Source organism: Mus musculus, chromosome 2 (assembly GCF_000001635.26).
Source record: "Mus musculus strain C57BL/6J chromosome 2, GRCm38.p6 C57BL/6J".
NCBI lineage: Eukaryota > Metazoa > Chordata > Mammalia > Rodentia > Muridae > Mus > Mus musculus.
The window spans coordinates 155,785,660-155,801,291 of NC_000068.7; the positions used below are offsets into that span (position 1 = coordinate 155,785,660).

General features: G+C 46.8%; 1 protein-coding gene and 1 long non-coding RNA gene across 4 annotated transcripts in view; one reads left to right on the forward strand and one right to left on the reverse strand.

The window, feature by feature from the left end:
• Positions 1–15,632, forward strand: part of Mmp24 (matrix metallopeptidase 24) — a 43,026-nt gene that overhangs the window by 10,318 nt on the left and 17,076 nt on the right. For both annotated transcript variants that reach the window (NM_010808.4, XM_030248212.1), the window contains exons 2-4: positions 6,868–7,016; positions 12,407–12,523; positions 14,026–14,330. In NM_010808.4, the coding sequence (NP_034938.3) occupies positions 6,868–7,016; positions 12,407–12,523; positions 14,026–14,330 (571 nt within the window). The remainder of the gene's footprint in view (positions 1–6,867; positions 7,017–12,406; positions 12,524–14,025; positions 14,331–15,632) is intronic.
• Gm46772 lies at positions 4,583–12,424 on the reverse strand. 2 transcript variants are annotated; one of them, XR_003954078.1, is made up of 4 exons: positions 11,735–12,424; positions 10,880–10,937; positions 9,739–9,982; positions 4,583–6,718 (listed from the first exon to the last, which is right to left on the reverse strand). It is a non-coding gene; the product is annotated as a predicted gene, 46772 (long non-coding RNA). The 2 variants fall into 2 exon arrangements; XR_003954077.1 differs by lacking the exon at positions 4,583–6,718 and having other exon boundaries at positions 8,584–9,982.

The window sequence follows — 15,632 nt, forward strand, 5'->3', positions numbered from 1 at the left end:
CTGAGGCCCCTTCACAATTCTTTTATCATGCTTTGTCACCAGATGAGGAACATGATGCAGGAAGAAGATAAGTCATTTGCCTGAAGGCACCCAGCCAGGTTAGGTGATATTCATTATATGGCAGGATGTAGGTCCCAAATGATGTCTTCAGATGGGACCCTATCCAGTCCCACTGGTGTAAAGAGAATTAGCGTGACTCTCTGGAGAAGGCTTCCTAAGATCTCGAGTCTCTTGCATGCTAGGGACATGCTCTGCCCCTGGGCCAATCCTGAGTCTGCATCAATTCTCATGAATTTACATGGCCGGTTCCCTCTACATTAAGGTCTCTTACTCAAATGTTCGGGACCTTCTGTGGCCACATTCTATTAAATAGCCGTCCCAGAATTCTCCGTCTCCGTGGCTTGCATTACTCTTCACTACATTTATTGCTATTGATTCTCCCCCTAGATGACAAGTAGAAAGTAGCTGGAGTCTTTTGTCCTGTTACAGCTCTACAGAACCCAGTTTTTAGTACGTTGCTCAATAAATATCAATGGGGCTAAACTGATGGCTCAGCAGATCTTGCAGAGGCCCCAGGTTCAGTTTCCAGCATCCACATGGTAGCTCACCTGTAACTCCAGTTCAGTGGGGTGCAACACTCCTTCTGATCTCTGTGGGCTCCTGCATATGTATGGTGCACATTCATACACACTCAGGCACACACAGACACACACCTGGAGCAAATATTTAAAATGTTAAAATGTTATAAACAAATACTGGATGAATGGACAGAAGCAAGTGGATTTGAGCCAGAGAGATGGCTCAGGGGTTTAGAGCACCAACTGTTCTTCCAGAGGTCCTGAGTTCAATTCCCAACAACCACACGGTGGCTCACAACCATCTGTAATGGGATCCAAGGCCGCCTTCTGGTGTATCTGAGAGAGCGACAGTGTACTCATATACGTAAAATAAAAATAATAAAAGAAAGAAAGAAACAGGTGGATTTGATGTTTGGGAGGCAGTACTAATACTTGTTGGTAAATCCGGGTATGAGGAGTAAGGATGAGCAAGGAATCATGGGTCATATGAGGCCTCCAGTCTGAAGACCTGATCAAGTGAGGGTTCCATATTCTGACATAGACACTGTCTTAGGTGGAGTTTCTGCTGCTGTGATAAACACTGACCAAAAGCAACCTGAGGAGGGAAAGTTACACAATGATCATTATCCATTAAAAAGGGAGGCCAGGGCAGAGACCTGGAGTTAGGAACTGAAACAGAGGCCACGGGGGATACCATTGACTGGATTGCTCCCCCCTCCCCCCATTGCTCAGCCCTCTTTCTTATCCCACTCCTGACCTACCCAGGGGTGGCACCACCTCCAATGTGGTGGCCTTCCCACATCAACCAGTAGTCAAGAAGGTAACCCTGCAGACTTCCCTACAGGCTAATAACCCTCGCCCCGATGCAGGCACTTCCTTAATTGAAGTTCCCTCTTCACGGATGGCTCTAGCTTGTGCCAGGCTCACTGAAGACTAGGAGCCACAGCACAGTGAACAGTGATCTGAGAACTCAGGAGTCCCGGGAGGAGGAAAGCTGCCAGACCACAAGGAGAGCCTAAATCCTGCCACCTATGAGCTTGGTGACCCTGGGTAACCACTTAATCAGTCTAAATCTCAGTTTTCTCGTCTGCAGCTGGGGATCACCCTTCCTCCCTGTGGAGTGCAACCTACTGAGTGCTGAGCACAGTGCCAAGAGCATAGTAGGCACTCTGATAATGACATCTATGATCATTACTGTAATTAGGTCATCTCTGACTGCCAAAACGTTGTTTCTGCTCGAGTCAAGATCTGTGTCCCGCAATCTCTCATCTCATTCTGCCCTCTGTACCAACAAACAGCTCTCCTTCCTTCATGAAGTCATATTCTCCAAGAGACCCTTCTCCTTCATCTGAATGTCCCTCATGTGTCCTTGCAGGAGGGTCCCTGGTTTGCTTGCTTTCCTTTGGGGAGTTCCACTTTTATCTTTTTTTTTCTTTAGATAGGACAATGGACCCCATTACCTCATCAAGCAGGGAAAACCAAAGCACAGCTGATAAATTTCAGAAAATATTTTTTCTACCTTTAATAGATACCAGGATTTTTGCTGGGATGGGACTTGAAACTCTTGTAATATTGAAGCCTGTGCTTTGTCCCTGATGCTCACATGGGCACGTAGGCTATGGATTTAATTGCCCAGACTGTATCTCTGTGTTGTTGTTGTTGTTGTTGTTGCCATTTGTGTGTGTGTAGGTCCACATGTATGTACATGCATACTCATGCATGAATATGTCCATGTATGTGTATGTATGCACACAGAGGTCAGAGGTCAGCTGAGGGTGTCCTTCTTCAGGAGCGATGTACCTTGTGCTTTGAGACAGGGTTTCTCACTAGCCTGGAGTTAGGCTAGGCTGGTTGGTCACAGAGCCCTGGAGCCCTGCCTGTGTCTGCCTCGCCAGTACAGGGATTAGAAGCATACATCACTACAGCCAGCATTTGAGTTCGGTTTCTCGGAATCTAACTCTGGTCCTCCTGCTTGGTCTGTACTGACTGAGCTCGCCCTACCTCTCCAGACCCCAGACGCTGTGATTACATCTTTGAGTCTCTCTTCCTCATTCTAACCCAGATCCCCAAATCAGACACCTTACTGTCTGGTCCTTCTTGATAGACCCCATGATAGACCCCACCACCAATCCTTCTGAGGATGCCAGCAGGCACTTGGCTCCTAACCAGACACCTGACCATCCTCCAACTCCTTCCGTCATCTGGACCATCTGAATAGATGCGATGCTCTCGCATGGCCCGGGGACCATCTGTTGTAACTGATCCAGCTTCTCACTCCTCCCCAGCCCGTCTTGGTTTTCCAAGTGTGCTCTCCCAGTTATCTTCTCTTCCCACCCCCATCGCTTTGTCTAATCAATCTCACAACCGCCTCTGCTGTCTGCATCTCCCTTCTCTCTTAGGACCACATTTCCCTCTCTGTATCCTCTGATCTTCTCTTCCTGCGATCATCACCCAGCTCTGGCTCCTCCAGGACTGAAATCCCGCCCTGTGGCCAGCAGACCAATGACGCTGCTCTGTCTATGATCTCCACATCTTTGGTTCAGCCCAGCTATTTTGGTCGGCTGTACCTGCAATTCTTCTCACTTTCCTCTGGGTTTTACACCTCTTTTGGCACTTAGAAGGTGTCAGACATCTTAGAGTTAGTTAACTGCTGTCAAGGTTAGACGTCTGCCATGGCTGGTGATTGATTAATGGGTCAGGGTATAAAAAGATGGAAGGAAAGCCATTCCATTTAAAACAGAAGGAGGCTTGCTTCTTTTAGTGGGCTTTATCTTTGTTCTTTTCTTTAGATAGGACAATAGACGCCATTACCTCTTCAAACAGGGAAAACCAAAGCACAGCTGATAAATTTCAGAAAATATTTTTTCTAACTTTACCAGATATCAAGATTTACCCTGGGTTCTTCTTGTCCATTCCTTATTAAGCCTTCCCAAGATGGTACTCAGACAATGCTTCACAGACCAACTGCTCACTCATTCACTTGTTCATGAACTTAGTGACTAATGAATCAGACACTGTGCTAAATACTGTGACAGGTTAAAAAAAAAAAAAAAAAGACGACCTTTGTTCCCCAGGAACTCAATGTAGATGGAGAAAACAGATCCTGTCAGTGAATGGGTGCGGGCATTGTAGTAACTACATTTAGCAGTGTGCACAAATTACTTCAGGAATAAAGAGAGCTGCCTAGCTCTACCAAGGGTTTCTAAGGAAACTTTAATGAAAATGGGGATATTTGAGGAAGACTTTGAAGGATGAATAGGAGTTTGCTACCATGTATCAAGAGAATGGGGTTTGTAGCTATCTGGACAAGCTTGGAAGTATGAAAGGGCAGAGTGGGTGGTGGTGTGTCTTGATGTTATCAGAGACTTCTTCCAAGAGAAGTCAGAGGAGCTGGTGAGTGTCGGAGGCTGGGTAAACAGAGGATGCAGGAGTTTACTAGTCTCTGGTCCATGCTCCTTAGCAGAGAGATACAGAACAGGGTCTTAATGCTTTGGTGACAGGACTCAACCTGGGAACAGACTTTAGAGCAGGTGAGCGGGTGGGTGACTCATCTGCTTCCAGCCATTCCCACCTGTCAGTATTTCAGTTTGTGGCTGGTCCTAGGCCAAAGGTCAAGTCCCAAGAGATTCTTTGTACCATAACTGCTTTGAGACTAGACCACTGCTTGCCTCCCCTTTCCGTTTCCCTCCCTCCTCCCAACCTCATCCCTTCCCCTCACCCAAAGCTCTAGCCACTTTTACTTATTTCTCAGAATATGCCACCCATACCTGCTGGATCGTTCAAATCTCACTTCCACCTGGATATCTTCCACGACCTCCCCTTTCCCCTCTTCCCTCTACCTTTATGACCAGATATCCCCCCTTTCTCCCATAGACCCCTCTCTATACTTGCTCTGTAATGTGAAGTTTTCACCACAGGTTAACCTACCAGTTTGTGAGTTCCAGAGCTTTGCACAGACCCTGGCATGTGGTAAAGTTTTGATAATGTTTGTTGAGTGATATGATGAACAACTAAAGTATGTGAACTCTGTCCCAGGCACTGGATATATAGAGATGGAGGGAGCCTTCCAACGGGGAGCTTAGACTCTGGTGGATAGTGGTATGTGATGATTGAAACCCAATATTATAAGATCTATACGATCTATAATAGGGGGTTTAGAGAGTGCCGAGGAGAGAGGAAAATCACTTAGCCTGGGAAGTCTTCCAGGGGTAGTAATTTATGAATTGAACATTAAAATATGAAAAGCTTTTGCCAAACTAAGAATGCTAGGCAAAGAGAAATGTATATGCAGAGATGTAAGAGAATCGGTGTTGGGGGACTGTGAGTGTGATGCTCTGCAGCATCGCTCTGGAGGGAGAACATGTTTTAGACGCCGGAGATGAGGGGAGTAAGGCTGTCGCTCTTTTGTGGATGTTGCAAGACTATTATCCTGGCAATTTGGCTTTTAATCAGTTTTATCACAAGGCCGTGACGATGCTATAGCCACCTTTTGTGGAAAGTAAGAGTCACTTACAGTTTCTGGCAGCTGCCTTCTAGAAGTGGTCGCATCTGGCTCACAATAAGGACATTCACAACAGAGTTGTTTGGATAGAAACAAACCCAAAAGCTCTTGGGCTAAGGCTGTAGCTCAGATGGTCCAGTGCTTGCCAGCATGCAGGAAGCCTTGGGTTTGATCCCCCAGAAAACTGGGCATGGTAGCAGACACCGATAACCCCAACATGGCTTGGAGGCAGGAGGATCAGAAAGTTCAAAATCATCCCTGCCTATGCAGCAAGCCCAGAGCCAGCCCAGTGCACATGAGGAGGTGCCCATGAGGAGGTGCCCATGAGGAGGTACCCATGAGAATGGGCCAATCCTGTTTCCCAAGGTGTCTTCTCCGCTGTCACTCATCAGCATCCAGGACGACCCTCTGGGACAGGCAGAGAACAGGCAGCAAGCCTGGCATCCGGGGAGGCTCCCGACTCACTGAGAATGTGGCTGTGTTGCTCATTTCCCAGGAGATGGCGTGGGACTCGGTGCTCTCGGTTCTTCCAGTTTCCATTCCCTCTTACCTCCTGGGGATGCGGTCAGCTCTTGTTCCTTACTATGCTCTGCTTTCTCTGCACATTTGACCTTCCCCCAGACTTCTTTTAGTCTCTTGCTCTTTTTATAGACTCTCTGTCTCTGTCTGTCTGTCTGTCTGTCTGTCTGTCTCTCTTCTTTGTAGTGCTTGAACTCAGGGCCCTTGTGCTTGCTAGTCAAGAGCTCAACCACTGATCACATCCTCAGCCTCCTCTGCCACCCCCCCCTTTTGTTTTGTTTTTGTTTTTTAAGAAAATGATTCTTTGAGGGGAAAAAAATTTGGAAAACAGAAAAACTTGGAAAACAGAAAAGCACAAAAGAAGGCCTCCATGGTATTCTACCCAAAAGATATTCAATTAGGTTGGTTTTGCTTGTTATGGTTTAATTTTGGAGGGGGCTGAGGCTGTAGTTGAGTAGTAGCGTGTATATTAGCATACAAAAAGCCCTGGGTTCAATCCCTAGTGCACACATGTGGCACACGTACACGCAAACAGGCACACACACAAGCATACCCACACGTGTACATGCATGCACGCACACACACATGTGCACCCACGCGCACACACGCAATCGCACACATGCACTGCTGACATCAACTCAGACCTTCAGGAAGTTGGCAGGACCAGAACAAAGACCTAACAACCCTTCGCCTGCATCTCAATTGTTAGCATTTCACTGCATTCAATTCATCTAGCTATCTCTTTCTCTCTCTCAAAATATATTTACGCGTTTATTTCAGAACCCATTAGGCACCAGTTGCAGATACCACACATTCTTATGTAAGCCTTCAATGTGTATTTCTGAAAGGCAAGACATTCTCTTACATAATAGTTTTTTCTATGCATTTATTATTTATCTATATATAAGGAATATGTTGCTTTGCTTATTTATAATTGTTTGTAATGGATTGCTTTGTGTGTTGGGTGGTTAGCAATGAAGACTATATATAGTCTCCTGCCAACAGCTATGGCGCAGTGTGATACTGTACATCAGATTGACTTTAGGCATAACGTGCTTTCGGTTGACAGCTGGGGAGGGAGCCAATCAGCTAGATTTTCTGGATGTTCGCTTGACCATATCTGCCGGGTGGAATGAAGGAGGAAGAAATCAGAATGTGGGCCCACAAGGCCACTGGGTAAAGTGGTTTCTAGTTTTAAGGGCAAGTCTCTGCCACATAGAACAGAACTTCTCCAGCATAACGCATCGTTTTCTTTCGCATGTCTTTCAGAACTGGTTAAAATCATATGGCTATCTGCTTCCCTATGAGTCGCGGGCATCTGCGTTGCATTCTGGGAAGGCCTTGCAGTCCGCGGTCTCCACTATGCAGCAGTTTTACGGGATCCCAGTCACCGGTGTGTTGGATCAGACAACAATCGAGTAAGATTTGCATAGGGCATTATGCCTTTGAACCTTCTGGGCTCTATTCACATTTGTCATGGCGGTACCATGCCCATCCTACGTCCTTAAACGTCTGCACTGCCTTCTTGGGAGAGAATACCAAAGACTGCCCTTTCACAGTTCTGTTTCTGGGTCATCTACCTGTCCCCACCCCACCCCCACCCCCATTTTAACTTTAAGCTGTGTGACAGGAGACAAATCACTTAGCTAGGCCTCAGTTTTCTTGTCAGTGCAACGAGGGAGTGGGTTACTGAGGATCTAGTTCCAATAGGCTCTGTAAGTCGCCCTCTGGGGCGCTGCCCTAAGATGCGAGTGCACTTCTAACTTGATCCAGAGAACTGTGGGGCGATCACAGGCTGGCAGTTCTTGTTCTGCTTTTCCCATTTACCGAACACCTGCTGAGTGCCTGCAGTGCCAGGCACCGTGCTTAGCCCTAGCCTCCTACTCAGCTGTTTTATGACAAACACAGTCATCTGGCCACGCCATCCTAGGGCTCAGAAACACACACGAACCCGAGGGAGATGCAGTAACAGAAATCCAGCCGCGAGAATGGTCCTCATCACTTAGGATAGAGCATGGAGGAGGGACTGAAGAGGTTCACAAAGCCAGCCTAGAAGCTGTGGCCAGAGGGACCGGGGATGGGGTGGGGTGGGGGGAAGGGGAATGGAGGGGGGGAATCACTAGGGGAAGTGGCGGCACAGCAGTGGAGGGGGCGTGGCCAGCAGAGTTAGTCAAAGAGAAAGGTACCCGAAAGGCTTTGCTGGGTTTAGGAATCAAGAGGTTGCATAAAAGCTCCCGGGAATGGTGAAAAGAACGTCAGGGGCAATGAGGGGAGGAGACATGAGCCCAAACATGGCGCTGATGAGAAGACCTTTGAGAAGCCTGAGAAGAAATAGAAGAGGAAAAGATGGGTGGTAGCCAGAAAGGGAAAGTGTTTTTAACTTGTTTTTCATGGGGAGAAAGCTAGACCAGTGACGTGGCTCACTGGGTAAAGGTGTTCCTTAGGGCCCCAGAATCCCTGTAATAGTGGAAAGAGAAAACTATCTCCAGAGTCCTTCACGCGCGCACACAGCACACACACACACACACACACACACACACACACACACAAAGAGAGAGAGAGAGAGAGAGGTGGTTCGGCGTTTAAGAGCACTTACCCACTTACCACTCTTGCCAAATACCCAGGTTCAATTCCCAGCACCCACATGGCAGCTCACGACCTTCTATGACCCCAATTCCAGGGTCCAATACCTCTGACTTCTGACGTCTCCCTCTGACTTCTCACGTCTCCTGCACTTACTTGCTGGGCAAACAAATACTCAGGTACATACATTCCCATAAAAATAAAACAAATATTTAAAATATAAATAAAAAATTTTAAAGATAAGAGTAGTTGATTACGTTTTGATTTGGTTTGGTTTTGCTTTGTCTCAGACAGGATCTCTACATAGCCCAGGCTGTCCTGGAACTCACGATGTAGGCCAGACTGTCCTTGAACTCACAGAGATCCTCCTGCCTCTGCTTCCCAAGTACTAGGATTAAAGTTTCTGGCACCACTATGCCTGGCATTTTATTTTTTTATTTTTTATTTTTTTTAAGAAATACCCATAGGCTGCCTAGCAGGTAAAAGTTCTTGCCACACACGTAACAACCTCAGTTCAACCCTTAGGTCTTACAGAGAAAGGAAGGAACCAACTCCTAAAAATTGTTCTCTGGCCTGGCAGTGGTGGTGCACGCCTTTAATCCCAGCACTTGGGAGGCAGAGGCAGGCGGATTTCTGAGTTTGAGGCCAGCCTGGTCTACAGAGTGAGTTCCAGGACAGCCAGGGCTATACAAAGAAATCCTGTCTCGAAAAACAAAAATAAAATAAAATAAAATAAAAGTTGTTCTCTGATCTTGTATGTGCACACATATACAATAATATACTTTTATATTATTATATAATAATAAGCATAAATGAGTAAAAACATTAAAAACTAAAAAGAAAATATTCATGAGAGTCACTTAAATTGCTTCAGAAGAGATGTTCAGGCCAGGAAGGCATAGAAAGAGCAGAAGTGAATTTTCTAAGGGGGAGATAGGAGCTCAGGAGAGGGCAGAAGCAGATGGCGGAGCTGGTTGAGGACACGGGAGAGCTGGCAGAAGACAGAATGGGAAGGCACAGAATTGTGACTGGAGAATCAGTTTGCCCGGCAGACAAGTCACTCTGTCATCTCTGGCGGGCCCAGCCTGTTTGTTTGCAAAGGAGAATGTTGTGTTTGGCTATCAAACCCTTGAGTCCATTATCCCAAGCTGCAAAACTCTTAAAACTTGATGATCTGTAATTCTCTCCAAACATCTCCTGGCCCTTCCTTCTCTGAAAGATTGTAAAATTCTAAGACGGTGCTCATGAAGGCTCCTCAGAGGCTGTGAGCGGAACCCTTGGTCCTTGGCCTCACCGGTGAGTGGCTTATAGATTCCAGCCTCCTCCCTAGGCTGCTGTTATTTTGAGGCATTTGTGAAGGCTTCGTGGCAGTGCATCCTGGGCCAGGAGTACTGGTGTTTCTGCTGAGGCACCACCTGGCCTTGGATTTCACTCTGTTCCAGAAAGCCCCAGGCCTGCTGGACAGGGTTCAAACCATGGCAGGGGGATGGGGAAAGAGACAAAGGGAAAGGAGCTGAGGAAAGAGGTAGCGTCACCTGCCGGCATCTCTGCACGAACCTCTTTTAGGAAGTTGGGACCAGCGTTCTGGACACACAGCAGGAAAAGGCTACTCACACTTGGTCCAAAACTGGAGTGGGATGGATAGAATTCAGAGGGCTCCACCTTAGCTTTGTGACCTTGGGTTCTCGAAGCCTTCCACGGGGTCTGTCTCCTGCCATAGAGTTCTGCTATCATCTCACTCGGTCCCACTCGGCCTTGCGGTAACAGAGACGGCTCCTGCTTCTCTTTCCAGAGTGTGCTACTGTAAGAAAGTTTGATTCACAATTTCAAGTACTATTTCTGAGTGTTTGCCTTGGGAAATGTCACACATTTTATCTTTTACTCATTCCCCTCTAACTAGATGTTAGCTAAGCAGAGAGAGAAAGAGAGAGAGAGAGAGAGAGAGAGAGAGCTAGCTCAGTCTCTTTTACTAAACTGCACCGATAGTCTCCAAGTGAGCAAAGTCGTGGCCCTGCCTCCCTGACTTCTGCTCTCCAAATGACTCAATTTATCTGCGCAATCCTGACAACCCACGTTCAATCCTCAGAACCCATGTCAAGGTAGAAAAGGGCAGACTCCCTTTATCATCCTCTGGTCTCCATGTGTGGCATTGCATACAGCACCCCCAAACACATTATGAGCATACAGTAATAATAAATAAATAAATTTAAAAATTTAAATATAATAAAAATTCTAGAATAGAAGTAATCCAAGTGTAATGGCTGCTTTCAATCCTAACACATAGGAGATGGAGTTAGAAGGATCATGAGTTTGGGGCCAGCCTAGGCTACCTAGCAAGATTGCCAACTCAAAGTCTTATAAGAGAGCACACATTTGGGGACTGCCAGTGTCTACACAGATGTTACACGGATGCTGTCATGCACATTACAGCTGTGAGTGTGGGTCACTCTGTGTGAGCGAGGCATGCCAAGATGAGTAAGACCTGGTTTGCTCCCTTTAGGGGCTTTTCTTGGGCAGTTAAAATGGACTGTCTTCTTTTCCGCATTGCCAATGGCAACTGCTTTAACAGCTGTGAATGAGGTCAGACATTTTCCCTTCCAGCAATGCCAAGTTCAGTGGATCGTTTGTTAGGCTGGTGCAGAGACATAAAATGCAGGGCTGCCTGGCCCTAGTCGGTTGCAGCTTTTAAGACTCCTACCTGGACCCTTCTCGAATCCCCAGTGATGTCCCAGACTTCTTCCCTGGTGTGCCTTGACCTGATAATGAACAAGTTATCAAGGTTTACTGAGCTCCATGCACTAGACTAGCTTTGGGGCCCAAGGGCAAATGAAACATGATTTCTGTTCTCAAAGAATCTGCCATTATTAGAAGCAACAGATTAAGATTTAAAACCACAATATAAACTGGGCACTGAGGGTGTACACCTTCACTCCCAGCACTCCGGAGGCAGAGGCAGGCGGAGCTCTGTGAAGTCAAGGCCGGTCTGGTCTGGAATGAGTTCCAGGATAGCCAAAGCTATACAGAGAAACCTGACTTGGGAGGAAATACACACACACACACACACACACACACACACACATCACATCACATCAAATCACATCACATCACATCACATCACATCACATCACATCACAATATAATGTAATAACTGCTACAGAACATTACATTCTGCATTCTATGTCTGTTCAGAGTCTCTTTTGATTCAGGGTATCACTGTATAGACTAGGCTGGCCTAGAACTTTTGATCCTTCTGCCTCAGCCTGCCAAGTGCTGGCTTTACAGGTCTGTACCTAGACATTTAGCCACTTCTTAAACAGCTGGAGTGAAGGCTGCTGCCTTTCATGCCTGTCCGCTGTATGAAGAGCTGTGGGTCATTCATTGATTCAGTCAGTCTTTTGTCAGTTAAGGAATCGTTACTGTACCCCACTCTGTGTGAGGCACCGTGTCAGCCCTGGGGATGTAGGCAACTTTCCCATCCCCATGCAGCTCCAAATCTGGCAAGGAAAAAAAAAAACCAAAAAGCAACAGAGTAAACAAGAAAGCAGATGCTTACATTTCGAGGAGTGATCATCGTTATAAGGAAACCTTAAGCAAGATAGGCAGCGTTAGGGTCAGGTTGCTGTGGACCGGTCCTTCAGGGGAGCTCTGTGTGAAGGGCAGGGACCTTAATGACATAAAGGAACAAACCACAAAAAGACAGAGTGTCAGAAGCAAAGCAGACAGCAAGCGCAAAGACTCTAGAGTAAGAATGGTTGGTTACCATATTCGGAGACAGGCAAGGCGCCACTGTGGCTGGGTGTAGTACTGGAGGGAGATGGGGTAATGTGCTGAACACATGGGCAAGGGCTAGACCACGTGGAACTGAGCTGGGGGTTAGGATTTTATTGCAGTTATGATGCCCACGAGAAAACTGAGGTTCACGTTGATTTGACCTCTTGCCTGAGCTCCTCCCTTGGTGGGATTAGAACTTACAACTGTCTGCTGACTCCCAGTCTCTTAAGGATTTCTTAAACTCAAGTGTTTCTCCTTGGGAGTGAATGAATTCATCCATCAGTCAGTCTATCGAATTCCTGCTGGAGGCACGCAGAGCTGGGGTCCCAGAATCTAAGCTGAGACTGTATTGCTGTTTATGGGGCTAGGGACTGGGCAGTGCTGTCTTAGAGTGCTCAGTAACCACAGTGTGTGTGTGTGTCTGTGTGTGCTTGTGTGCCTTCTCTCTGCCCAGGTGGATGAAGAAACCTCGATGTGGCGTCCCTGATCATCCCCACTTGAGCAGGAGGAGGAGAAATAAGCGATATGCCCTAACTGGACAGAAGTGGAGGCAGAAACACATCACCTACAGGTGCTGCGGCCCTCTCTCCTCTTCCTTGGTTTGACCCCCAGGGTCACTCTGTTCTTCCTTTCCAAGCTTCTGAGGTTCACATGGTAGTTATGTCTCGGGAAGTGTGAGAGTCAGGACAGAGGCCAGGCACGTGGACATCAAGATGAGGGGCTGAGAGCCTGTGAACTTGTCTTCCTTGTGACCTCCACAGGTGACTCCACCCTCAGGTTTCCTGGTTTGCCTGGTCCTTTGGGACTCATTAGTTGTGTTCTGTCCAGTCCCCTACAGTTTTACTGAACATGGGGTATGAATTGTTTAGTTGGTCTGCTCTGTAGAGACCATGTTAGACTAGACTTGCTCTGTTAGAGACCATGTTAGACCTGCTCTTAGTGCTTTTACAAACTGCTCCACCTCTGATGGATTCCTAGTTTCAGCCTCACAGACCTCACCCAAGATGCTCAATGCAGAGTCTCACCTGTTTCTTAAGGAGAATAAAGACTAAAGACAGGGGTCCCAACCTTGTCATTCCTTGCCTAAGAAAGCCAGTGCACACACAGCAGGTTCTATCTCCAGCCCCACAGTCGCTGAGACAATAGTAATGAAACCCAACACAGAAGAGCCAGACATCAGGGCTCACAGAGGGCTTGGACGAGGACCAAGCTAGGAGAGGCTCCAATAAGCTCTGCTTGACTCCTCTCCCAACACTGACCACCTCAGATTCTCTGGGTACAGTAAAAGGACCTGGGTTAAAGCGAAACTTTTCTTACTGACAAGATGTCAAGATCAGAGCAGGATTCCTTTCTTTTCTTTTCTTTTTTCAAAAAGAGAAGGAACTGTAAGAAGAATCTAGGTTAGAAGACCCTTGGGTCTCCCAAAGACGAGGAACAGATCAAGAGAAGGGGAAAAAAGTTTCTAACCCAATTCTAACCTTACCTTCCATTACCTAACCCCTCCATCCTTCTCATCTGTCCCCTAAGATGATCCATGCCCCAGGCATTCATGGGACAGAGCACTCATAAGAAGTCATGTTCTATTGTGAAGAACCATGCACCATAGACACAGTTATCTTAAAGAGCTAAGCCGGGCGCTGGATTAAGCCATGTGCTGCCCTACACCAGTTGCTAATAGACCAGCAAGAGTTGGCTCCTGTCCACTTAAATGCCTCTGTACTATTGCAGCATGTCTGTGACTTTTACAAATGTGTATATTTTATCTAATGGGAGAGGAATAGTTAAACTTAGAGAATTTGATCTACCAATTTTTTACTACACATGGGATGGAATCACTTATGCGACACAAGCCTTGTCAGGAATAAAAACTCCAGTGAAAACAAAGCTATTCTGACCAAGGGGCCCAGTGTACTGCCTAGTCAGCATGTTCTTCAGCCCTGAAGCATCTCAGTAGATAGAATCCTAGGACTCAAAATGTGAAGACCACTGGACCATACTTCTCTGACGTCCCTTTTTGCCCCACTGATCCCTGATTCTGTGTTCCTTTCTAATGAGCCTTCTCTCTTTCACCAGCATTCACAATTATACCCCAAAGGTGGGTGAGCTGGACACACGGAAGGCTATTCGTCAGGCTTTCGATGTGTGGCAGAAGGTGACTCCACTGACCTTTGAAGAGGTGCCATACCATGAGATCAAAAGTGACCGGAAGGAGGCAGACATCATGATCTTCTTTGCTTCTGGTTTCCATGGTGACAGCTCCCCATTTGATGGGGAAGGGGGATTCCTAGCCCATGCCTACTTTCCTGGCCCAGGGATCGGAGGAGACACTCACTTTGATTCAGATGAACCCTGGACGCTAGGAAATGCCAACCATGATGGTAAGGACATGAGGGCAGGGCAGGGGTGCTGGGTTGTTCAGCTGTCAGGGAAAGACTCACCAAGGATGCATTGGGAGAGCACCATTGATGAGAGACCTGCTTTTCAGAGCTTCTTATCTAAGAATTAAGGACCCAAGAGAGCAAGAACTGTGGCCTCTGATAATATTCAACACCTGATCCATCAGAACCAGAGCCACAAAGACGGGTGAGGCCACCTAGGAGTTGGTATAATTGGTCTGAAGGAGGATAGCACCATGAATAAGAAGATGGTGTATTAGCGGTTGAAGAAACAAGTTAGAAGACATGAAAGTGGAGCTTGAGATCTGAAAGGCATGGGTTCCAGTCCCAAAGTTACTCTAAGCTGTGGTGTAACTATTCTAGCATCCTCAGATAATTTGCCCTGCACCACTGAGGTGGTGTGGATACTCATGAAATAGCAGTCAGTATAGGGCAGCAATAGCTCTTGTCATTAAAGAGTTAATCAATATGAACTCACAAGACACTCAGAAGTGGAAAAGGACACAGTGTTGTGTCCATTTAAACATTTTATTACATTCATTTATGTGTGTGTGTGTGTGTGTGTGTGTGTGTGTGTGTGTTGTGTAGGTGTGCACATGCCACAGGAGGTCAGAAGACAACTTGGGAAGGTTGGTTTTCTCCTTCCATTGTGTAGGTCTCAAGAATCAGACTCACGTGGTCACGTCGGGTGGCAGGTACCTTTACCTACAGCCATCTCACTGGCCCAATAATCTATTTATTATATTTAGTTAGTTTTTAATTATGGAGTAAGTGTGTACTACAGAGAGTTCAGAGGACAGCTTGTGGGAGTTCTTTCTCTCCTCCTACCAGGTAAGTTCTGGGGCTTGAACTCGGGTCATCAGACTTGGTGGCAAGTGTCTTTATCCACTGAGCCATTGTGCCAACTCATGTCCATTTTTAAGAAGAAGAGCTCAGGGCTCAGATGGCATAGCTGGTAGGTAGCAGTACTGGAGATCAATAGCATCCTAAGGATGTAGCTCAATTGGTAGAGTCTCTGCCTAGGACTCAGAAAGCCCCGGGTTCAACCTCCAGCATGAGAAAGGAGTGGTGCTCTGCACCTGTAATCCCAGAATACAGGAAGTGGAGACAAAGGGACAGATTAAGTCATTGCTAAGGTCTCTTCCAATGCTGCTGAGACATGGCACAATGTCCCAAAAAGACCAAAGGATACCTAAGCATTTAATTAAGGGGGCAGGCAGAGTCTAGTGTCTACATGAGTAATCCCGTCATAAGGAAGACTCTGTTGCAGCCGTGGTGTGGAGA